This window comes from Tilletiaria anomala, assembly GCF_000711695.1.
Source record: "Tilletiaria anomala UBC 951 chromosome Unknown K437scaffold_27, whole genome shotgun sequence".
NCBI classification, from domain to species: domain Eukaryota; kingdom Fungi; phylum Basidiomycota; class Exobasidiomycetes; order Georgefischeriales; family Tilletiariaceae; genus Tilletiaria; species Tilletiaria anomala.
Window position 1 is genome coordinate 47,014 of NW_013546995.1, and position 23,460 is coordinate 70,473.

The 23,460-nt window shown below is 58.3% G+C and overlaps 9 protein-coding genes across 9 annotated transcripts; 6 read left to right on the forward strand and 3 right to left on the reverse strand.

Moving 5' to 3' along the window:
- Nucleotides 1-1,755: 1,755 nt before the first annotated feature.
- Nucleotides 1,756-3,790, forward strand: K437DRAFT_290460 (uncharacterized protein; the record flags this gene model as incomplete). The annotated part of the gene is made up of 2 exons (XM_013388520.1): nt 1,756-2,435; nt 2,521-3,790. Coding segments are annotated over exons 1-2 (1,743 nt in total), but the record flags the coding sequence as incomplete, so codon positions are not given.
- Nucleotides 3,791-4,685: 895 nt separating this feature from the next.
- K437DRAFT_267728 (uncharacterized protein) lies at nt 4,686-5,847 on the reverse strand (the record flags this gene model as incomplete). The annotated part of the gene is made up of 4 exons (XM_013388521.1): nt 4,686-5,239; nt 5,322-5,384; nt 5,453-5,491; nt 5,592-5,847. 4 exons carry the CDS (start codon nt 5,845-5,847, stop codon nt 4,686-4,688), a joined length of 912 nt encoding a protein of 303 aa, XP_013243975.1.
- Nucleotides 5,848-6,411: 564 nt separating this feature from the next.
- Nucleotides 6,412-7,119, forward strand: K437DRAFT_218406 (optic atrophy 3-like protein; the record flags this gene model as incomplete). Its single annotated transcript, XM_013388522.1, has 3 exons — nt 6,412-6,513; nt 6,607-6,665; nt 6,864-7,119. Coding segments are annotated over 3 exons (417 nt in total), but the record flags the coding sequence as incomplete, so codon positions are not given.
- Nucleotides 7,120-8,434: 1,315 nt separating this feature from the next.
- K437DRAFT_255689 (mitochondrial carrier) lies at nt 8,435-10,313 on the forward strand. Its single transcript, XM_013388523.1, has 6 exons — nt 8,435-8,704; nt 8,827-9,054; nt 9,144-9,418; nt 9,501-9,578; nt 9,682-9,940; nt 10,043-10,313. The coding sequence occupies exons 1-6, from the start codon at nt 8,671-8,673 to the stop codon at nt 10,096-10,098; spliced, it is 930 nt and encodes a 309-aa protein (XP_013243977.1). The 5' UTR covers nt 8,435-8,670; the 3' UTR covers nt 10,099-10,313.
- A 94-nt stretch (nt 10,314-10,407) lies between these two features.
- On the reverse strand, nt 10,408-15,620 carry K437DRAFT_90244 (Pkinase-domain-containing protein). Its single transcript, XM_013388524.1, has 3 exons — nt 14,424-15,620; nt 14,242-14,326; nt 10,408-14,162 (listed from the first exon to the last, which is right to left on the reverse strand). The coding sequence occupies exons 1-3, from the start codon at nt 15,255-15,257 to the stop codon at nt 10,717-10,719; spliced, it is 4,365 nt and encodes a 1,454-aa protein (XP_013243978.1). The 5' UTR covers nt 15,258-15,620; the 3' UTR covers nt 10,408-10,716.
- Nucleotides 15,621-17,062: 1,442 nt separating this feature from the next.
- On the forward strand, nt 17,063-17,908 carry K437DRAFT_90268 (uncharacterized protein). The gene has a single exon (XM_013388525.1). The coding sequence runs from the start codon at nt 17,144-17,146 to the stop codon at nt 17,588-17,590; it is 447 nt and encodes a 148-aa protein (XP_013243979.1). The 5' UTR covers nt 17,063-17,143; the 3' UTR covers nt 17,591-17,908.
- A 583-nt stretch (nt 17,909-18,491) lies between these two features.
- Nucleotides 18,492-19,158, reverse strand: K437DRAFT_262343 (uncharacterized protein; the record flags this gene model as incomplete). Its single annotated transcript, XM_013388526.1, has 3 exons — nt 18,492-18,653; nt 18,685-18,798; nt 18,916-19,158. The coding sequence occupies 3 exons, from the start codon at nt 19,156-19,158 to the stop codon at nt 18,492-18,494; spliced, it is 519 nt and encodes a 172-aa protein (XP_013243980.1).
- Nucleotides 19,159-19,624: 466 nt separating this feature from the next.
- On the forward strand, nt 19,625-21,978 carry K437DRAFT_255694 (uncharacterized protein). The gene is made up of 4 exons (XM_013388527.1): nt 19,625-20,409; nt 20,483-20,594; nt 20,666-21,477; nt 21,554-21,978. The coding sequence occupies exons 1-4, from the start codon at nt 19,769-19,771 to the stop codon at nt 21,831-21,833; spliced, it is 1,845 nt and encodes a 614-aa protein (XP_013243981.1). The 5' UTR covers nt 19,625-19,768; the 3' UTR covers nt 21,834-21,978.
- A 421-nt stretch (nt 21,979-22,399) lies between these two features.
- On the forward strand, nt 22,400-23,452 carry K437DRAFT_255695 (ribosomal protein L28). Its single transcript, XM_013388528.1, has 3 exons — nt 22,400-22,640; nt 23,031-23,217; nt 23,301-23,452. The coding sequence occupies exons 1-3, from the start codon at nt 22,491-22,493 to the stop codon at nt 23,417-23,419; spliced, it is 456 nt and encodes a 151-aa protein (XP_013243982.1). The 5' UTR covers nt 22,400-22,490; the 3' UTR covers nt 23,420-23,452.
- The last annotated feature ends 8 nt before the right edge of the window (nt 23,453-23,460 follow it).

Below are 23,460 nucleotides of genomic sequence, written 5' to 3' on the forward strand. Positions count from 1 at the left end.
TGCAGATTCTCGTTCCTGCTCATTCTGGGCGGTTGACGCAGATCGGGCGCTTGTCGGCACTCGTAACTTCGCAAGAACACTCCCATGTCGGAGTTAGTGATGCAGTGGTGAGGCATTGCGAGGCGAGGCAAGGCCTGTCGAGAAACTGCGATGATGACTGAAATGAGCAAATATCCTTTGGCCAGGAATGTGAAATTGAGAGTGCGAGCCAGAGATGCACCTGGCCGCAATTGCATTCCACGAGACACACCAAAGGAGAGCTGGGGTCGCGGAGTGAGAGCTCCGAGTTCCGATGAAACAACATAGTAAGGCCAACCCGTGTATTCCGTACTCCGAAACCCGAACCCCGCAAAATCCGTATTCCTTCAAAATTGGTTGCACCGAATTTGCCTTCTCCGCCCTCTGGTGAGAACACATTTTCAATCGAGTCTTGTCGTCTTCAAGCGGTAATATTTGTGGTCTTGCGAACATTTAAGAGTGAATAGCAGTGGTACAACCACCTTTGACATCGGAGCACTGACTCGAACTCGCACGGCCTAAATACAGGAGGATCTCACGGTGCCTACAAGCAGGCAGGAAGGCGAGCGAGCGAGCGAGATTGCTTCGGCACCTCGATCGAAAGGCGAAGAGGCGTACCGACGGGAAACCAGAGTCCGCTAGTTTCGAACCCAGCCTTTTGGCAACAACGAATACACACACCGGGGTTGGTATCCGTTGATGAAACATCTCACCATGTTCGCCACGGTGGGCACCAAGGGGTTCCCTCTTCTCACCATCATTTCACAGCACGACGTCACTCGCTCCCTCCACCACCTGCAACGGCAATGGAGGAACTCACGCGGATTGGCCACTCTCCCCACGTCTCTCGCCATCAGTGCCACCTCGACAAGCTCACGCTCCTGGCAATGCGTTTGCCAGCGCGCTTTCCATACATCTGTACCTGCCGCTCACCAAAAGCTACCAGATTGGGTGCACTCTCTTGCGGATGACGCCACCCCGGTGTTGTTGCAGGGTCCTCAGGCGCAGAAACGCAAGCTTTGGCGAAAGGGCGCTTCTCCCATGCGGCCCAGAATGCAACCTAAATTTCGGCCACCGCCAACACCGCTCCTACCAGACATGTGCAAAGAATTGGGGGATTGGATCCAAGAACTGGCACATCGAAAGGGCACGCACCAGTGTTTGCGCTCCTACGGGCTGACCGACGATATCGCGGAGGTTCTACTCCGCGTTGACCCCGAGTATTCAGGTGGTGACAAGAAAATTCGGGGGCGCCACGGGGCTGTGCGCATCGACATAGAAAGGCAAGGCTTACTCAAGATCGAAAGCCCGATTCACGCGCTCGTAGACGAGTGGGCCAGACAGCAGACGAACACGATAGAAGTCGCTTTACAGCACCGTTTGATGGTTCGGCGGCGCACTGATAAGCAAGATCCTTCGATACAATCATTGCTTCTGGGTCTCGAGTCCTGGGATATCAAAGGGATGGCCGTTGCGATCAAGAACGAAGGAAAGTCTGCCGCTCGACGATATCTGATAGCGCATTTTCTCGACGACGTGCAGAAACGCATGGAAAGCCTGGTGAATGAAGGTAGTAATGTTCTCACTCCGAGCGAGACCATTCGCTTCCGTTCCGTTTGCGCTCATTTGGCGCGGGTGCGAGGGACCGTCGACATGAGCAAGCCGGCGCAACAATACACACTGGCACGCACGCTGGTCCGGCAGATTCACCTGCACGTCGGGCCCACCAATTCTGGAAAGACACATGGCGCGCTGCTGGCGCTCTGTAAAGCTCGCACAGGCGTCTTCGCAGGTCCGCTGCGCTTGCTCGCACACGAAGTGTGGGACCGAATCAACAAAGGGACTGTGTCTCCTGGTGTGCCACCACGCGCCTGTAATCTCGTCACAGGCGAGGAGGTGCGCCTCGTTGATCCTTTCGCCGGACTCACTTCCTGCACCGTGGAGATGTGTTCACTAGAGACGGCGTGCGATGTCGCTGTCATTGACGAGATCCAGATGATCGGCGATAGCGGGCGAGGGCACGCGTGGACAAGTGCAGTTCTCGGCCTCCCAGCCAAGGAACTCCACCTGTGCGGGGAAGCAAGTGTCGAGCCGCTGATCCGCAAGATGGCCGAAGCGTGTGGCGATGTGGTGCATGTGCACAAGTACGAGCGTCTCACACCGCTTGTCATCGAGCGCAGCAGCTTGAAAGGCGATCTGAGCCAGATCCAAAAGGGCGATTGCATTGTCACATTTTCAAGGAGCAAGATATTTGACCTCAAGAGTGAGATCGAAGCTAAGACCAAGCTGAGATGTGCAGTCGCCTACGGCGGACTGCCCCCGGAGACGAGGAGCGAGCAGGCAAAGCTGTTTAACGATCCCGACAGTGGATTCGACGTCATGGTCGCCAGCGATGCTATTGGCATGGGTCTGAATCTGTGAGTATTGGGCCAGAGTGGAGTCAAATTGACTTGCTTCCCAAATTCTCACATTGCCTTGCCTACAATTCCGCCCCTCCTGCAGGAAAATCAAACGTGTCATCTTTGAGACGCTGGCGAAATGGAACGGTACTGAGTTCGTCTGGCTCTCTTGCTCCCAAATCAAACAGATCGCCGGTCGGGCAGGTCGCTACGGCACGAGCAGCGACCCGAGCGAAACAGGAGGTTCCGCCACCACCTTGCACGTCGACGACCTTGAGGTCTTACAGCAAGCGATCGACGCGCCTATCGTACCCGTTGATCAAGCCGCGATCCAACCTACATCTGAAGCGCTTTTGCGCCTCTCTCAGCTCAGCAAAGCATCTGCAAACCCCGATACTCAGGCATCTGAGTCCGGCACAGACGCTATTAGACAACAAGGAGTGGCGGGATCAAGACCACTTGCAGCTCTATACAACGACGTTGCGGTGCTCAGCAAGGTCGATTCGTCCACTTACTTCCTTGCCGACTTTGAAGGTCAGTTGACCATTTCGCCCATCGTTGAGCGCGCCTCCGCTATCTTCACTAGCACCAGCAAGTCTGATAACAAGCAAAAGTCGGACTCGGATGGGAAGGATCAGAGCGAGGTCGAAGGCGAAGGTGCAAGCAGTGCAACGTGCGCAGATAAAGCGGCAAGCACCGGCGCAAGGAGCACCAGCGGCACCGGCACCTCCGATGGGCGCGACGGAGGTCTGCTGACGATGGTTGAGCGTGAGACATTTGCAAACGCTCCCGTATCCACGCGTGACGACCGGGTCATGGAGATGATGGAGAATCTGGTGCGCTTGTACGTGCTTGGCGAACTGGTTAGGTTCGAAAAGGCAGCGCAGCACCTGGGAATGCTCGAGACGTTGGATGAGATTGATGTTATGCATACTAAAGCAGAAGAAGCGAGGGAGAGGGCGATCGCAGAGCAAAGCGCAGCACTGAGCCCTTCGGAGGACGCATCTGAGGATGGAGAAGTGAAAACGAAGCTGGATAGCGAAGCAGCATCAAAACGACCCCCCGCTGCGAAGGCGCAGGATCTATCGGCCGCGCACTTTGTGTTTACTTCATCCGATCCACCCGCAGCGCCGGGCCAACCAGCAGCCATGTCCGAGGGAGCAAAACGGCTGGTGCACGTCGACACGCTAATGACCCTCGAGTCACTGCATCGATGCATTAGCCTATACCTCTGGCTCTCGTTCCGCTTCCCGCTGGCCTTCTGCTACCGTCCACAGGTGCTGGAGATCAAAGGGCGCACGGAGAAGGCGATTGTGTTCATCCTAGACGCCATGCGCCTCGCTCGCGCGACACGGCTTGCGGCACTCGCCACTTCCAAGGCGGAAAACGTCAAAATCGCCACTGACGACGCACATACAGCCAAGTTCCACTCACCGGTGATGCCGAAGCGCGAAATACGAGAGCCCACGACTGTCGCCTCATGGAGGACCAAGCTTGACGCGAAGAGAGATAGGAAACTGCGGGAGGGAAGGGCCGGCCTAGAAAGGCCATCGCAGCAGCAGCGAGCACCCGCTCAGTGGGGTTCATCTTCGTACGATGCAGGGCCGCGCAAAACGACAAGGTCAGGGTCGTCCATTGAGGGGCAAAGGAGCGCGTCCGCGAACTCTGACTGGCCGCGAGAGAGGAAGTTCAAAGGATCTGCTCGGCAGGCCGGTTCCGCTTCGCGCGACAAAGGATTTCCGGAAGGGCACGGGAAGAGCGTGCTCGCGAAAGGCACAGCTGCTCAGCAGAGCGCTCGTTCGCGATCACCGTCCCGCTCCGCGCGATTCGGGGATTAGCACATGCCAAAGACGGTGACGTGGTGACAGCGCACGCTAGAAATCTACTGCTGTGATGATCCCGAGCTAGGGGTCGTTCGTGCGACTTCTCGCATTACTGCCCCAAACACACCACACCCACCGCTCACAATTGTAGAATATTCGCTGAATGCGACTCGTTTCCATGCCCCACGCAGCATTTGGCTGCATGCATACCTCGTGCCAGCAGACCTTGGGAAGCACGAGATTGCCATTCTTTTTGCATTTGTGCTAGCCGGGTGCTACATTTGCGGATGGCGTTGTGAGGTGTAAAGGAACGTGTTGATGTAGTAGGGAATTGTCCGTGTAGATGTGCATGGGTATGTAGTGAAATCGGCGATGAAAGAAAGATGCTAAGTAGGCCCTGGATGAGCGGGCTTGACGACAACAGAGATGTTCGGCGCAAGAGCCATCAAGCGAGAAGAGTGAAGAAGCCAGTGACAAAGGCAGCCGCGATGCCCGTGGCAAGGGTGTGAAAGCCGTATCCAAGCGCAGGCGTCGCGCTGTTCTTGGAGCGTGCGGCGCTGGAACTGGCGTTGCTAGCGCCGGCCGAAGAGGCGGTGTACGACGCAGATAGCGCCTGCGTGCTGGCCGGCAGCGAGCCGCCGGGCGAGAGTAGAGCGGTCGGCTGAGGGGTCGATGCAAAGTTGCTGCCGACAGTGGTCGTGGACGTTGGTGCGCCGGAGATGGTTACGGTGCTGAATGCTGCGTCCCTGTTGGTGCGCGTGAGGTTGTTAAAGATGAGGATGACGTCCGTGTAGGATTGGATGTCCGGCTGGTCCTTCGACATTGCACGGAGAGTGTAGTTACCCGCTGCCCAGGTGGACGGAATGATCCACTCAAAACGACCGCAGGTGGTGCCCTCTACATCGACACCAATGCCGAAGCCAGCGTCGCAATATCCTTTTTGCGAGGTGCCAGGAACGGTGGCAACGTTGTATGCGACCGCAGAAGAGGCATTCGTCACTACATGCGTTTTAGCGAGGGTTGCTGAAATCAGTGGGAGCTTTAGATAGAAAGATGGATATTGACTGGCGGAAGCACGTACTCAGGTCAATAATGACGTCTCCCGCAGGTGCATTGAGCCAGTTGGCAACCATGGTGTCTCCCCCTGCCAAGACGCGCGTAAGATGGTAAGCGAACGCTAGTCAGCGGAGGATGCTACCCCGATGCACGCACATGTGACATTGACGCTGCATTGGTAGAAATCACACGCGGCTGCAGGAGACAGATTTCGGAGGGCAATGCAAGAACATCAGAAATCACTTTCCGTTACACGCGTCGCCCACGATTGGGAATTCAAGACGGAATCACTCACGAGAGTTGAGGTACAGTGGCGTGTTTGGGTCCTGCTGCTGGCGCTGCAAGAGGCTGGCCTCGGCTCTTGCCACAAGGTCGAATGCGACAGGGTTGGGGCTGTACGGGCCCGCCGCACGTTTTGAAAAGAAGGTGAGTGCATCGTGAGGGAGCGTGACGACCGTCTGCGTGGGTTGGGCTGTGACGAGGAGAAGGAGAGAGCTTGCTGCTACTGCAGCTAGAGCTGTAAGCGCGCGGGACGCAGCGTTGGGCGGCATGATGAAGGAAGCAGGGCAGGCGAGGAGGGAGACGAGGGCAAGGATTGTGGGAAACAAGAAGACGGGCAGACGGAAGAGGAGATAATGAAGGCATCTGCCTTGGGAGGGGGGGGGCAAAGCAACAGGCGATCGGTATGTATACATCATTTGTTGCACTGTTGCGAGCGTGGGTGGTCAATAGATCAATACCAAGAAGTGCAGAGGCATTTTACCGAGGCAGGGACACTGGCTAGATGCGTTCAAGTCCGAGGAACACAAGGGCATGTACCATACATCGGATTCTCGGCCGAGAGATGAGCACATTTCCAGTCCCCGCAGCGCCCGTCGATCATGCTGATCTTGTGTGCGATTGCCGCTCCGCAGTCGCCTCTCGCCAGGTAAAGGTGCAACTCGTTAGGATGACAATCAAGAACCTGACTCCCTCTCACAAGACCGCAGACGCACCTCTGCTCGTCTCGTGTCAGCAGCACCAAAGACGTTTGGCGGACCGAAGTGCTCGCAAGGTCTGGATATAACTTTACGGGGCGGCACTGGCTCTCGTGCGCTACGCTGCGCTGCGTCATCATGGCTGCGACCAAGATCGCCTCGCTCGTCATTAAGACGCTCAGCAAGCCGATCGCGGCGAGCATCAAGCAACAGGCGCACCAGCATGAGCGATTCCGGCAGGTGCGTGTTTTCCGGTGGTGCCGTCATGGCCCCACGCATCGGATTATCACTCACGCTGGCAACAACTGACCGTGCATCGTTCCGGTCTCGCAGGTGTGCATCGCGCTAGCGCAGTATATACATCGCACAGAGATGACGATGCGCCTCAATTTGTTGGCGCCGCATGCTTCCAACAAGAATGTACAAGAGCAGCTTCAGGCGTCTAGTAAAGACAAGGAAAAGGAAAAAGCCACAGACCAATCACATAAAGAGCTGGATAAAGACGGGACTGTCGTCAAGGAGGAGGGCTCCGACGCTTCTAAAGACAAATCATCGCATTCCTCGTCCTCTCATTACCACGAAAAGCAAAGTGCGCCGCGCTGGCGCATTTTCTCGTCATCCGCATTCGCCCCATCGCGCGCAATACGGCCGCTGAACGACGCGAAAGCGCTGGAAAAGGGCGCGCAGGCCTTCAGCGAGTTCTTCCTCTTCGCCGTCGCTGCGCTGCTGATCATCGCGGAGAACTACCGCGGTTCGAGGAAACGCAGGAAGCAGCGGGACGAGACGGAGGAGAAGGTCGATGTTCTTGCAGAGTGTGTCAAGGTTCTGGTGGAGAGGCTGGAGGAGCGTGGTGTCGTACGCGCAGGTGGCGGAGGTGGAGAAAGAGACTCGCTGATGCCGGCTTGGGAAGAGATTGAGGCAGAAGCATCGAGGCGACGAGCGTCTGCGGACGGAGACGAAGGCGAGCAACTGTCGCAACTGCAAGCGGAAGGCTCACAGGAAGGGCAAGACGGTGTGTGCGACTCAAGCATACATACCAGCGCTCGATCCGTTGAACCCTACACCCTGACCAGCACAAAAGTACATCCAGAGACAGAGCAGCTGCAGGCGGCTGTGGCGCTTCTCTTGCGGCTGGCGCTGCGAAACGGGTGGATCGAAGGCGCCGAAGCGCTACGACTCGACGATATTCTCAGCGGCCGTCCGACTTTGACTTCTTCGGCCGCTTCCTCCCCGCCAACTCCTTCAATTTCTTCCCCACTAACGTCGTCATCGCCATACAATAGACCAGCGGGTCTGTCACCGATCGCATCGGAAGCGGACGCAGGTACAGAAGCTGGCGCCGATGCCAATGCCGTAGCCAACAGGAGCGAGATACTCGAAGCGGTTGCGCTGGCGCGAGCTCGCGCCTTGGCGCGTGAAGTTCGCTACGGCAGCGGTGACGAAGATGCGCGATCAGGCGGCGCCGTGGCGCAAGCCGAGTCGCTCTCGCTTGCCGAGCTAATGCAGCGCGCTGGACTCACGCCTGCGCCAGCACCGCCTGAGTCTTAACGCTTGATGGGTGACGTGCCCCAAAGTAGCCGACACACCCGTCCGCTGTGAGCGGTCCGTCGACGCGTACATACGCTAGTCCAGCACAAGAGTTATCAGGAGTGTACGTCTTAACATGTAGTATGACATAGAGATTAGGCATTTAGGGCAATTCGCCAAGTGGCGGACAAGCCGCAAGCATATGTAGAGGGATTCGCCAAAAAGTGATGGGCAGTGGACACGTGGGGGAGGGGGGATATGCCATAGCATACACAAGAGTTAGGATGGTATACTGCACAACGGTTCTGCCAAGGGTTTTGGGCACGCAACTGGCAAGGGCAGGTACAGCGGACGGGTTTCCCAACAAAGGCGGTCATCATGGACAAGATTTGTGGCTGCCGCCTGCGGTGTAGGATTCTTTGGACACCCTAAGCCCACCGAATTATTACAAAATCGTGGTGCCAGGACAAGATTTGTCGTCGAATCGGTTGACATGCACTTCGGTGCAATTGCGTCCTGGGAAGTTGACAGCCGCGCGGTGGGGAATCGGGGGAATCACGCGACGATCTTTTTGAGGTCTTCTCATTACGGGTGGTGACTCGCACTAAGGAAGAGCAGAGACAACTCCATGTTTCAACTGTCGCCGGTCCTGGTATAAAGTACTAACCCTCACGGACCAACGCCACGCCCGACCAGCCCCCAGCCCATCCAATCGCATTCCCTGGACTTCATCCTCTGCGGTGTGCGGTCCACAAGCACACATAGACCCGGCGCGCGTCTGCAGCTGCAGGTGATCCCTCTTGGATTCATCCCGGTATCTACTGTGCCACTATATCCCATCGACGACGGTCTGTCCCTCAACTTCCCACCATGTCGGCAGCACCGAGTGCTTCGAAGCCGAAGCGTGAGTCCCAACCGCAACGAGGAAGGGAAGGAGAGGCTGCTTGTCGCCCAAGTCCTGTCGGAAGAATCTGCCATCTGATATCATTTATTTCGTTCCCATGTGTGTGCAAACACACCCTGCAGCCCTGCCGTTCTACGCGCAATTCACAGCCGGAGCGATCGCAGGCGTGACCGAGCTGCTATGTCTTTATCCGCTCGACGTCGTCAAGACGCGTATGCAGCTGCAGACCAAGGCGCCCGTCCCCGGGCAAGACCACTATGCAAACATGATGGATGCCTTCCGAAAGATCATCAAGTCAGAAGGACCCAGTCGACTCTACAGAGGTCTCGTGCCGCCTCTGATGCTCGAGGGTTCGTTTTGTCTTCTCTGAGCGTTTCCAGCTGTCCTTGCGAGGAAGTTCGGCTGACTGATGCTTGTTATCTGGTGATTTTCTATACAGCACCTAAACGAGCCGTCAAGTTTGCTGCGAATGGCAGCTGGGGCGCTTTCTACCGCAAGCAGTTCGGCGTCAACGAGATGACACAGTCTCTCTCGGTGCTCACTGGCTGCTCCGCCGGTGCGACCGAATCTGTTGTCGTCGTCCCCTTTGAGCTAGTCAAGATCCGCTTACAAGATCGTGCGCAGGCGCATCTTTACAAGGGGCCCATGGATGTCGTTGGAAAAATCATCAAGGCGGACGGGTTGCTTGGTCTCTATGCGGGTATGGAGTCTACGGTGAGCCATTGGAGAAGCAGGCGCAATGCAGCCCTTATCGACGCCGCTGACCATGCTTGCAAATCGCCCCTTTGCCGCGCAGTTCTGGCGCCATGTACTTTGGAATGGAGGCTACTTTGGCTGCATCTTCCAAGTCAAGGCACTTCTCTCCAAGCCGAATGTGAGCAAGGGCACGCGCACCAGCAGCATCCATAGCAATCCACACTTTGTTTGCACATCCCCCTGCTCACTCACAATATGTATCCCCTCCCTTTCGTATGCAGGGCAAGGCCGAAGAGCTACGCAACAACTTCATCAGCGGCTCCATCGGCGGCTTTGTCGGCACCGCGCTCAACACGCCCGCAGACGTCGTCAAGTCGCGCATCCAAAACACGCCCAAGGTCGCAGGGCAGGTGCCCAAGTACAACTGGACTTTCCCGAGCATAGCGCTCATTGCGCGCGAAGAGGGCTTCGGCGCGCTCTACAAGGGCTTCACGCCCAAGGTGCTCAGGCTCGCACCTGGTGGAGGTGTTTTGCTACTTGGTGAGTTTGACGAGCAAGGAAGGACGAGGAAACCCTTTGGTGGTACACTGCAACCCTCTGACTCGCGTTGCGTTTTGCTCCCCTGCATGCCCGATCACACAGTGGTCGAAGTCGTGCTCTCGCAATTCAGGACGTTCCTTGGGCCGCAATACCAGTAGACACGCGGCCTCACGTCGCGCCGCGTCCAGTTATTACACGGACTGATCTGCGCCTTCCCTTCTTCGTCATCCGGGAGTATATGCGCACGTAATGCCGCAAAAGCTTGTAGATCGAGCCATCACTTGTTCCCTGCCCTGCCTTGCCCAATACACGCCTTTGTTCGTTGCAACGCAATTGTAAAAGCGAACACTCGCATATGCAGTCAGAGACGCAGTCTGAGAGTGTAAATGTGATTGAAAGTACACTTTATGAGAACAAGAGTCGATTCTGATGAAGGTGCTGCTTGGTGGACAGGGATGATTGAAAGGAGGATCGAGAGATGGAGCGCACGTCCTGGCTTGATAGGACGCGGAACGGACGATCGATGTTCATTGAACGGGTAGGGTATCAATGATGCCTGAGGAGCGACTACGATAATCTTCGTCTTTGATTCTTGATTTGTGGGTGTGCTTGTATGCCTTTTGATCTGCGGTGGATTCGGAGCGCCGTGTTTATGTATGTGTTGTGAAGTAGGGAACCGATTAAAGGGAGGACAATGTGGTGAAATGGAGAAAAGCTCCACAGCAGGTAGATGGCTGGGTACTCAGAGGAGGACGAACCAAGGGCCTGCTGCCTTTTCAAAGAGCGATTCCTTGCCCGCTGAGGTTGCAACGCTGCAGGAGAGCCGTGTAGCAAAACTTGTACGCCCAGACATTACCGCGCATGCGTCGGATGTCCAAGCTGTACAGACCCGGCAGATTCTTGATCTTCGTGATCTCAACCGAGAAGCGCACCTCTTGCCCACCATCGACGCTCGCCTCTCCGTACAGCGTCGGCAAGCTATTGGTATTACTGCTGTTGCCGTTGATGAAGCCGCTCCCGGCACCGACAGATGGGGTTTGCATGATGCCAGACTGCTGGCTGCTGCCACGCCGCAAGAAGTTACGAATGCTCCCGGCGCTCGACATACTCGGTGACATGGGCGACGATGGCGGCTTGCTGGAGCGCTCGATCTCGGCCTGAGAAGGCGGGAAGACAGAGGTGCGGATGCTGGACCCGATCCCCTGCAGAGCCTTGGCCGTACGCTTCTGACGCAGGCACTCCAGCTTGAAGTCTTCGCCAGAGGCAAGACGGAAGTCAATGCCCATGCTGGTCAACGCCTCGCGCACGCGCGCAAGAATATCCGGCGGCGGCAAGGACGTCAGTGCGGTCTGGTCGACCGCGCCGACGTGCTGCCGCAAGATGGTGTCGTCGAATGGCACGGTTGACGATAGCTGCTGCTGCGGTAGCCCGAGACCGTCGACGCCAGTTGCCGATACCCGCGGTGTATCGTTCGAATCCTCGACAGCCGGGAGCGCCGACTTGTTGGCGGTTCGAGGCTGCGTCGTCGAGGCGTTCGTCACAGTCGTCGCATTTGTGACACCGGTGGACTGGCTGTCTGCCGTCGTGTGTGTGTCGTGGCTCAGGTAGCTGTGCGTGCCGGACGTTGAGCGACTGGAAGGACCAGACGATTCGTTCTGTGCTGAGCGGGCGGGTGTCGGCACGGGCGCGGCTGCGGCTGCTGACCCGTTGACTGATGGCCCGGATGCAGTGACGACGACACGCGGCGCACCGCCTGACTGATCAAGTCGCTCGAATGGGCCAAGCGGCGGCTGTTCATCGAACGTGCCCTTGGCGAGCGACTTTTTCCTGAACCAATCCATCACCTTCTTCGCAGCGTTCGTCGAGCCCATCGTCGTTGCGCCTTCGTCGAGGTCCTCGTCTTGATGCACCTGCGGTTGACGTTGACGCGGGCGAGGGATGACGCTCTGTCTGAATGCGCTTCCGCTGTTCGACACGGTGAGTGTGAGCGGCACGCGCTGCGAGTCAGAGTTCGTGTCCTTGGCGCGCAGCCTTCCGGTGAAACGCCGCTCGCTCTTCGCATCGTCAGCGATGGTGCCATTGGTGGCCAATTCCCGGTCCTTGTTCGCGGGCGAGTTGTTGGCGTCGCCAAACCTAGAGACGACGAGACTCATCGCCTTCCTGCGAGCGTAGGACGAAGAGGACTTGCCCGATCCGGTCGTGCTGGCGTTCGAGACGACGCGAGCACCACCACGCCCGTCGTCGCTGGCGGACGGCTCTATCGAAATCGACGTCGACGAGGGCGGCGCCGCGAGTCCGTTCTGCCCATGCGAGCCGCTGAGCAAGCGCGAGAAGAACGAGTTGTCGCGCGACAGGCCTTTGCGATGGCGCGCGCTGATCTTGTCGCTGCTGCTATCTGTCGCCGCGCCGGTCGAAGCTGCGTGCGGCGGTCCACCAGCGCCGATGTTGGTGCGCGAAGCGAGTGAGACTTTGGAAGCGTGCCGTGCATTGCTGTCGGACACGATGCGACTGCCGCGCCGCTCATTGTTGTTGTTGTTGTTACTGTTGGCTGCGGCGTCGAGGCATGGTACTCTGGTCGTGGCGAGCGCATCTGAAATCGGCGCGGGCGTTGTGTTAGCCTGGCTGAGCTGTTCTGCCGAAGCGGTCGGCTTGGGTGTCACCGCCGCCGCCGATGTCGACGTCGACGTCGCAGTCTGCGGGAGGGGCGATGACTGCTGCTCCTGGATAGGCGATGGGACGTTGATATCTGCGCCGAGCACGCTGACGGGTCCTGTGCTTGCGACGGTCCAGTCGGCAGTGCTTTCGGTACCGGGCACGGCAACGGGGGACGCGGCGACATGCGCAGCAGCGGAAGCGGGCAGGATGGGCGCGAAACCAGATGCAGAAGGCGTCGAGAGAGACTTGGTAGGGGATGCGCCCGTCGTGGCCGGTGACTGGCCGATCTTTTTCGCGATTGTATCGGCTGCAGGCGAGGGTGGGGCAGGCTGTGCATGCTCCTTCTTGCGCTTCTGCTGCTGCGCTTGGTCTCCGCCGGTATACTCGAGCTGGATCGTGTGCCGCTGCGTTTTCTGCGCCGCGGGCTTGCGCTGCTGCTGGGGCTCCCTCTCGCGCTGGGCAGAGGCGACAGCGGACTTGCGCGGGGTCGATGTCGATGTCGCGGTCGCAGTTGCGCTCGTGGCTGAGGTCGAGGGTGAGAGCGCGGCATGATCGCCCTCAAGGCTGATGCGCGAGCGCGGCTCGCCGCGCGCATCGCCTTGCGCAGTGACAGGATCGTACGCGCGGCCGCCGCGCGCAGCCGCCGTGGCAGCTGCTGCTGCCTCAGGTGGCGCGCCTGAGCGACTGGTGCCGCCAGCCGAGGAGATGCACGGGGTTGTCGGCGTTGCATCCGCGGCGCCAGGCACCGCGATGGTCGTGCTGGGTGGTGCCATGGTGGAGGGCATGGCGCTCTGGTGACGCTGCGCCCTCGGGCTCGCTGTCGCATCAGACGAGGAGACCTCGCGCACGCTGTCGCCGCGCTGCAAGGCGTGTTTGGCGGCGTCGCGCTGTTGCTGCTGCTGTTCCTGGATTTGGTGTTGGAGCATCATCTGCTGCCTGTACACCTGGCGCTTCTTGGCCTGTTGTTCGATGGCGGCACGCTCAAGGTCGTCAACGCTGAAAGTGAACAAGTCCCTGTACGCCGCGAGCCAGCTGTGGCGCATGACCTGTTGCAGGTCTGCGCGCTTGAGTGGGTCGGGGACGAGCATCCTGCTGAGCAGGCTGCGCGGCTCGGCAGTGATGTAGTCTGGGAAGCTGAGGGGCGTGGCCATGATATACTTGTACAGAAGGTTGATGTTGTCTCCATCTGGGTTAGCTGGATCATCGTCGAAAGGGAGATAGCCGGCAAGCATCGCGTACAGGATCACGCCGCATGACCACACATCGACGGCGGAGCCGGCGTATAGGCCGTCCTGCACGACAAGCTCCGGCGCGGCGTAGCAGGGGCTGCCGCAGCTGGTGGCCATGAGATCGTTGCGCTTGTCGCCAAAGTTGTTCGCAAAGCCAAAATCGGTGATGATCACGTTGCGATTGCGGTCTAGCAGCAGGTTCTCCAGCTTGAGGTCGCGGTGGATGATCTGCTTTTGGTGTAGGTAGTGCACGCCGCTGATCAGCTGCGCAAACAGCCGGCACGCATCCTTCTCGCGTAGGTACTTGTGGGCCAGGATATGGTCGAACAGCTCGCCACCTGTCAAGAGCAGCGATTCCATTTCGTAGGTCAGTCGCAGCCCGCCAATCCTTCGCGAGCAAGGCAAGGCGGCGCTCACCTGAGGCGTATTCGAGCACGATGCCGATGTATCTGTCTGACTCGATGACTTCATACAGGCGGACAATGTTTGGGTGCCTCACCTCCTGCAGCGGTAGAAGAAGCGGGGATGGAAAATGGAGGCGGTCAGAAAAGAGCTGCAGCAGGCGTTAAACCATAAGCCAAGGGGCAAAGCACGCGCACCTTGAGCACCTGGATCTCCCTCTCAACCTTACTCATCTTGCTGGGGTCCTTGCCACCGCCGCCGGCTTCCGGGCTGCCGCTGCTGGCGACGCGGTCCCGCTTGATGAGTTTGACGGCAACCTCCTCGCCCCACTCCTTGTGCACGCCGAGCTTAACCTTCCCAAACTCGCCTTCGCCGAGAGTCTGGAGGAGGAGGTAGTTGCCAAAATGCACCTGCTGCCGGCGCGGGTGCGCGGCAAAGTACTGCATCGCCGCGGGCGACGTGATGGGGATGCCGTGCGAGAGGATGGCCTGCGCCGTCTGCGCGTCGATCCCGCCCGAGGCGGCGGCGGCGGCGATGGCCGTCGAGGTGCCGGCGCCCGCAGCCGCACCTGGCGGCCGCGAAGAGGGGGCGTTAATAAGGACCGGGTGCGCCGAGTTGCGGCGGTCCGTGTACGGTTGGCTATTGACAATGTTGGCGAAAGCTGCGGCAGCTGTGCCGCCCGCGGCGGCGGCGGCGGCGGGGATGGCGCGGTTGGCTGCTGGCTGCGGGCTGTCTCCCTGGCCCTGGCTCGGGCTCGGGCCGCCGGTGCGCGGGGCGGGCATGGCCGAAACGGGCCGGTGCGCATGTGACTGCCCGCCGACGGCTGCCTTACCTTTGGGATGCTGCTGCTGCTGCAAGTCGAACATGGCAGCGGTGGAGGGAGAGGCGGTGGAGGGAGAGGCGGTGGAGGGAGAGGCGGTGGAGGACGAGGATGAAGGGTGGAACTGCGACGAGGATGCCTGGATGGCAGCGCCTGCGCCGCCAATGCTGGGCACTGCCTGAGATGGTAGGACGCTCGTTGCTCCTGTCATGGTTGTCTTACTTGCCGCTGGCCTATGCGTACACTGTACGACGAGCGATGTAGATGGGGGATGAATAGCTGGGCGGGTCAGTCCAATGTGGAAAGACACGGCAAGGCCAGGAGAATGTCTCCCCTATAGGTGCTTGCGACACAAGGGGAATGGATGGAAGCGTGTCTGTGCCACTGACGACGGACCGTGAGTGCTGCCTGACAGATTGCGGCACCGAGTGTATGTATGCGTGGTGATCGGCAACGGAAAGCGTAGAGCACACACACACACGCGCGCGCGTTGTCGCAATGAGACCAATGCTGATCAACCAGGCGGCGGGGGCAATTGTAGCGCAGATTTCGCACAGGACGCAGGACCTTTCGCTCCTTTTTGCAACGTCGAGGCCCGCAGGCGTGACTCTTTTGGGTCGGTGGTAAAGGAGGAAGAAAGGGCTTTCCTTGCAAGGGGACGGTTGGAGTCGTAGGCCAGGAGAGAGGGGCCTGACTGACCTCGGGACGGTACGCGCGCGGCCCTCTGTCGTCAGCCAGTCGAGTCCAGTGTGTGTATGCGTGTAGGTGTGCTGCTGATGACGTTGCGCAGCCGGTCGCGAGGGGATGAAGAGGCTGCGGCGCGAGCGCGGCTCTGATCAAGAATGGGCGGCGCAGAGGATGGGTGGAAAGCGCACGTGAGTAAGCCTGTGCGGTTGAGGGCGGCGGGAGCGTGTCGCTTTCTCTCTTTTCCCTGTAACAGCACGCTGTTCAACCAACCAACCTACACCAACGACCGCGGCGCCTGGTGGGTGCGGAGCAGCTTTCCGTTGGACTTGGACTTGGTGGTGGAGGGTGTTGATGGGTGCTGCGTACGTGGGCTGCCCGGAGGTCTAGCAAGGTATGTAATGGATGCACAATATACATGATGGGGCGGTGACGGGTCTGCTGCAACCCACTACATAGTGCACACAGGCTCTATATGCCAGTCTGCGCCTGGTGCCAGTGGGCGGGTGGGCTTGGAAGGAGAGGAGAGTGGCCGTTGGGCCTTGCTTGGTGGTGTTGGCACTGCACGACTGTCCTGCCTTGTCCTGGCCTGCCCTGCCAGCTGGTGAGAAAATAAAAAAATGGATGCGATGCCGCCGCCCAGTCTTCCTATGCGCCAGGGCCCCACTCTCTTTGCGCTAGTCGCCCAGTCACTCAAGCACATGTTTGGCTTGAGATTGCGCGCGCTCTCTCTTGTTCCGCTCCTAGGGCTTGACATGGCAAAGGTCGCGATGCACACACAACATGCACACTTGACAGCACAATACTAACAGCACAGCAGCATGTTCGGCACGGAAAGGGTGCCAAAGAGCTGGGCCACAGACAGAGAAGCCAGGATCAAGTTGTCAAAAGGCGACGAATCTGGCGCGCATCTTCTGCTCCAACCTAGCAGGACGCATGCCTTCAACCTCATCATCGTGCCGGCCGCTTCTCCCAAGTGCATTGTCATAGGTTCGGTGTCGCCTGCCATGCGTGGCACCTGTCCGGCTGACAGGCTTTCGCCTGTGCGTTAGAAAACCTCGCAATGTTAGTTGTGGACGGAGAGACCGAAGTCCAAAGTGGTACGCACACATATCTATCTATACGGTTGCGGCCAAAGTCAAAAATGTGTTGACCATGTATGTATCTATGTACATATGTCATAAAAAAGAAAGTGTGGAAGCGAGTCACAGCCACAAACACCCCCATTCAAATTCTTCGCTCGTGTCTCTGACATGTCTCAGGGCCTTATCTATCTATCATCTCATCACTCTCTCACCATGGCTCCAGTTCCCATCCTCTCCTCGCCTTGTGCGACAAAAGTGCCCTGGGATGGAGAGGGCTAAATGCTGGTTGTCGGCGCAATACAGCCGCCACTTGCTTAACCCATGAGGTATGAAACATGAAGTCGTGTACTTAGTAGTCATGTGCCATAGGGCCGCGGTAGGCCGCGCTGATGCATGTACTATCAAAGAAACGTGTATAGGTTCTCTAGTATCTCACCGTGTCCGCCTCACGGGCCACCCCCCCCAAACGCCGAATGCCGAGGTTATACATATGCTTGCACACAGTGACTCTTCGCGCATGATCTGTATCAGGGTGCTTTGTGCGTATGTAATTATCATATGCGCAAGTCCAGAGTTGCCCCCTGCTGCAACCTGTCGCAAGGCGTTCGCAACTCTCCGCAAATGGATGGATGAACCGCCGTCCACAGAGCATCATGCGTTCATGCTTCCATGTGCATCTTCGCATGAGAGCTCCTGCCAAGAATTCCACGTTGTACATGTTCTTGCAAAGCCCCGTTCAAGAGTCGGGCTTACAGGTCACGTCACGTACAACTAACACATCAGCTTCCGCGGTTGGCTGCCACACCGGATAGGTTTTGCGTGGTGAGGCTTTGACGGTACTTTGGAAAAGGCTTGGGCCCCGTTCCGCTCCAACTTTCGGCGCCTGCTCACGGTGCCCACCACAGCAACCCTGATTTTTGGCTTCACCGCCTTGCCGACATTCCCACTACGTTGGAACGTGGACGCTCATTGCTGCCATGGCGGGGGCCTATAGGCTGCATTGATCAACTTTCACAGAGTCTCCATTTGGATTCAGGTGCAACTTTGAGCTGAAAAAGGGTTATGTGCCTCATTTAGTTACTGCGTTCGACTCAAGGGCGGACCATCATGGCTCATCTTGATTATATCCGCTCTGAAACCACAGCTCCTCGGCCATGTCAAGAATAAAGACACCGCAAGTGTACCCATGTCTTTGCTCAGGACAGTCGATCCTGCTCCCCAGAGTCGCCGCCGCCTTGCGAAAAGACATTTCTCATGTTGGTTAGCTTCGAGTTCCCCATGCCTACACCGAAGTGCAGCTCCAGTTTGATCTGGAGAAGCCAATTCGAAGCCGTAATTCATCCATCAAATACCGCGGGGTTCAGCGGGGAACGGCGCCAGTGTTATTCCCGCGGCGTCGGCGCAGAAAGAAGATCGTGCAATCATACCTGGAACTCACCGTACTTGGTGCGTAAAGTCTAGTTGCCAGCGCGAAAGCGGCCGGACTTGTAACAGGTCCGTCATGGACCGCTCCATTCGTGCCAGCTGTGCATGTCCCACTCAAAAAGGAAGAGTAAATGGGCCAGGACGAATGGAGGGATGAGGATTGTCGGCCGGGCCTTGCGATGGGTTGCACGATCCCTCATATCGTGCCGCTCGGTCGTCTCGTTGGCCAAATAAATGACGTAAAAGGAGCTCTATGACGCCTTCTTGAGCAAGCATTCGACCGTCTGCTTGGGCGTCAATGCGCCGTCGGGCTTGGGCTTGCCGCTCTCTGCTCCAACTCTGCAAGTCGAGTAGATCCTCATTTGCAGGCGTGATTCCGTGCAAAACGGGAAGATTTGTGTTTCTCCTGGCATCTGACTCGGCGCACATGCAGTGAAGACTCACCATGGTACGAGCAGCTTGGTGTCGACCATGCCGTCCTTGTTCTGGGCGCAGCTCGTGCGCGAGGTTCTCCGTGTACACCTTGCCGGGCGCTTTGGAGACGTTTCTATGCCGTCCCTGATCCAGAGGTTGTGATGATGCCCTGCTTGCTGCGGGTCGCTCAGTACGAGCGCGCGCGCAACGGCGAGCTGCTGGGGCCGGAGCTCCCTCTCAGGCACGACGGCCGTGCCACACGTTGACGACGCCCGGGACGTTGATGTTGAGGATGTGCTCCCGGGCGCCAGTGCTCGTCGACCGGCCTACCCTAGTATTGGCGTGCAGGACGGTGAGCAGCGCGGCAGACAGGCGCACCTCGTCGTTCTCTCCCATGACGACGTGCATACCGTGCGAGAGATACGCCTTGGCGAGGGTCAGGTGGATACCGCTCGAAGTACGGCAGGCCACAGCGAGGTGCAACGCGCGGTTTGCGCCGTGCATTTTTGGTGGTGTTGCGAGCTGCGTGACAAAGCTGTTGTAAGTCAGGGAGGTGCTTCAAGGAAGGAGTCGATGCCAATTGCAGGCGCCCGACAAGAGGTTCGCCCGAGGTACGCATATGTAGATGTGAGCTGATGTGAGTGGCGTATAGATGGACGGAACGCGTGCATGCGGCTCAGGGCATGCAATGGATGGCATTGGTTGCATGGGGTGGGGCCCCGGGACGCGGTGGGAAGGGATAACTCGGCGCCGAGAGGGCCGATGACAAGAAAGGGGAGCAAGGGAGGATTGGCATTCCGCCTGACTCCCCCTGTTTGGGTGCGGGCGCCAGAGGCCACAGGGTGCGTCACTCCTGATGTCCGTCAAACGATGAGATGCGATGCGTACCCCGCCCTAACCCACACTGACTGACTGCTTGCGGGCAACCACCGTATGGAGTGCCTAGCTCCGCCAGCCAGCACACATAAAGGGTCGGTACAGCAACGTTATCTGCGGTACACCTTCTTACACATGGAAGCGTGCCTTCAATCCTCCTACCCTCCTCTCTCTCTCACACACATAAATATATATCTCCAAACGAGGCGGCAATTAGCCCGCTAGACATCTCGCCACGATGCGCTCCTCCTACCTCTCCACCGTCTCCGCCACGCTCATCTGCGCCGCTGCCCTCCAGTCTGTCATCATCGCCTCCCCTGCCGTCCCCGCCGAGGAGATCCGCTACAATGCGCTCGGTAACATGGTTTGGGACGCCACCAGCGACGGACTTCAGCAGGCCATGGACGAGTTGCCGTCGCTCGGTCGCCCCGACTTTTCCGGGCTGAGGGTCAAGGAGATGGAGCATGCCTTCATCACCAAGCTCGCCGAGGTCGAGGAGGACGCCGCCGGCATGCTCGAATCGATGCATGACCTGCTCAGCGATGGGTTCAAGCTCCTCGAGGACAAGGCCAACAGCTTCCTCCACAGAGGTAAGGTGCTCGTCGACGGCATCGAGTACGACAAGCTCGTCCACCCCTTCTTCCCCGACTACGCCCTGCGTATCACCTCCCAGCCGGGCCTCCGTGGCGTCCCCTCGCATATGCGCGAGTCCATCGCCTCCAAGGCTTCCTTCTGCGACCCAGATGTCTACTCGGTCTCCGGGTACCTCGACATCTCCGAGACCAAGCACCTGTGGTTCATCTTCTTCGAGTCGCGCAACAACCCAAAGAAGGACCCTCTCGTCCTCTGGCTCAACGGCGGACCCGGCTGCTCGTCCTCGTGAGTTGCCACGCTCAGAATTCCGTCCAAGGCTCTGTACTGACATGTGGGCCCTCATTCTGTCTCTCCACAGTACCGGTCTGCTCTTCGAGCTTGGCCCCTGTTCAATAGCCGATGAGCGCTCGACCAAGAACAACCCGCACAGCTGGACCAACAAGGCAAACATGATCTTCCTTGACCAGCCCGTGAGCTCATGCGTGCGCGCACGAGTGAAGCCGGTTTATGCCCACTGCTGACAATCGATGCATTCTCTCAGGCCTCCGGCGTCGGCTACAGCTACTCGGAGGAGGGCACGATCAACAACACGCCAGCGGCGGCGGTGGACATCTACGCGTTCCTGCAGCTGTTCATGCAAAAGTTCCCCAAGTACGCCTCACTGCCGTTCCACATGGCTGCCGAGTCGTACGGAGGCATGTACCTGCCTAACTTCAGCAACTATATCTGGAAGCAGAACCAGGCGCTGCGTTCCGTCGCGGCATCGGCGTCCGCGCACAAGGCTACCAAGCACGCCGTCGCGCCGCAGCACATCAACCTCACCTCGGTCCTGATCGGCAACGGCCTCTCCGCGCCGGCGATCCAGTTCCCGTCGGTGGTGGACTTTGCGTGCGGCAAGGACAACGAGTACCGTATGTTCGACCCGGAGAGCAGCCAATGCGTCGCGATGACGAGCAAGGCCAAAACGTGCCGCAGCCTGATCGAGAGCTGCTACAAATACAACAACTCGTTCACGTGCACCCCAGCCGCACTGTACTGCTGGAGTGGCATGTACAGCCCGATGCAGCAGTCTGGGCTGAACCTGTACGACGTGCGCCGCTCGTGCGACCGCGACCCGTCCAAGGACGGGCCGCTATGCTACAAGCAGATGGAGTACATCCAGACGCTGATGAACAAGCCCGAGATCAAGAAGCAGCTGGGCGTGCCCAGCAAGGTCGACTTCCAGAGCTGCAACATGCAGGTCAACCAAGCATTCCTCCTTCACGGCGACTCAATGCATGACGCGGCGAGCCTGCTCATCCCCCTCATCGAGGATGACATCCGTGTGCTTATCTACGCTGGAGAGACCGACGCGTGCGTAGTGAACGCATGTCCGTGATCCGAAGGGTGCGCGTGCACTGACACTTCTTTGCGCTCGTCATGCATATAGGATGTGCAACTGGATTGGCAACTACCAGTGGGTCCAGGCGCTCGACACGTCTTACGCTTCCGAGTTCGCCGCCGCACCCGAGGCCGAGTGGCTCGTCAACGGTAAGAACGCTGGCTTCGTGCGCACCGCCACTGGCTCTTCCTCCAGTAGCAAGACATTCGGCAACCTCGCCTTCCTCAAGGTCGCCAAGGCCGGCCACATGGTGCCGTACGACCAGCCAGAGGCGGCGGCGGACATGTTCGAAAAGTGGCTTGCGAACGAGGCGCTCGACACGATGTGATCTTCCCTGTCCCCATGTGGTCATTTGCACCGCTCTCGATGCGGCTTTCGGGTCCGCAACACGCGTCACACGAGTCAAGAATTCTGGATGTAGCCTGGACACACCCTTTTGTAACGACGATCAATAAATATGCTGTAAACACTTGCTGCTCACAGCTCAGGTGCTGCTAAGGCTTCCGTATGCAGCGCATCTCCTGTACCCTTAATTAAAGGTCCGCTATTAAGCCTTCGCGGCCAGTTCCTCTATCCCTCCCGCCTGGGACATACTCTAGAGACTTCACTCAAGCCGATATGCTTGTGGCTGACTGCCCTCTCTCCGATGAGCTTTTGCTGAGAGGGTTATATAGCAGAGGAAACGGCGAAGCTTGCTTGCTCAGCCTACAGATGTGCTGTCGCCTGGACGTAAAAGATGTCGGCCGACAAAAACACACTCGCATCCCACCACAGGAAAGAGATTACATGGTGTTGGGTTGTGCCACAAGAGCGTTCCGCCCTCCCACTTGCCGCAGCAACAACCTTCGCTTGGAAGAATCCTCTCAGCATCTATCATCTCTGATGAAAAGCAAGGAAGGTCGTTCGCGCTAGTAAAGGCCATACATGTTCACCATCAACAGCTATCCGACCGAAGCTCGTATCAATCCCATTCCTACCGGCCATCATGTCGACCCAAGACCTCCAGTGGCTCCTGCTCAGGCAGCAGAACTCCTTCCTCGTCAAGCAGCACGGCCTGCCCCGCGTATTCTCGCGCGAGCCTGGTAACATTGCTGCGATTCACTCGTACAAGTACTCGGGTCTGATCAACGACAAGGTGCGTTCCCCTCGTCCGTTTTGGCGCCCTGGCCAGGGCGGAGCTAGGCCATTCGTGATGCGCTATCGCTGAGGCAAGGATCGAATGATGGAAAGAACGAAGTTTCAAGGAGAGGCATATAGGCGATAAGCGACAAAGGAGGCGGCCTCCTTGATTCTTCAGCCAACAGACGGGTTGGCAGGAAGTGGGATCATGTCTATTCCCGTTGAAGGGAAATAGAAAGGGGAGAGAGGGTAGCGTATTAGAGGATAGACAGGATTGAAGTGGGCAAAGCATAGTGGGCAAAGCATACGCTTTCATGCACTTCGGATACGCCTTCAGGGGAAGGAATAGGATCGCCAACTGAGAAATATCCCTTGTCTGCTTTTTCTTCTGCTTCTGCCACAACAGGCTGTCGGCGTCGAGGCTGCCCCTTCCGGCCGCGGCATCGTTCTCACTACCAAGAAGAGCAAGATTGCCTCGAACGCTGTCAAGGGTACCCGCAACGTTAACATCATCGTCGGTGGCTCGCGCCGTGCCGCCGGCAAGGTCTCTAACGTTGTCGGCAAGCGCGGCTACAGGTCCGACCTTGTCAAGGGTGAGTCCAGTAGTATGATGCGTGTTCGCAAGCGCAGAGAATCGTACGAGGAGAGGCTGATCACTCGGGCTTGTTACTTTTAGACACTGTCGCTCGCGCTTCCGCCATCCTTCGCTCGCAACGACCTGGTAGCCGCAAGCAGCCTCGCGCCAGGACGGTCCGGGGCGGCAAGAAGCCTGTTGTCGTCTCAACGGACGCGTAGAATGCTCATTCTTGACCAGGCGCGCGCTCCCCCTACTCCAC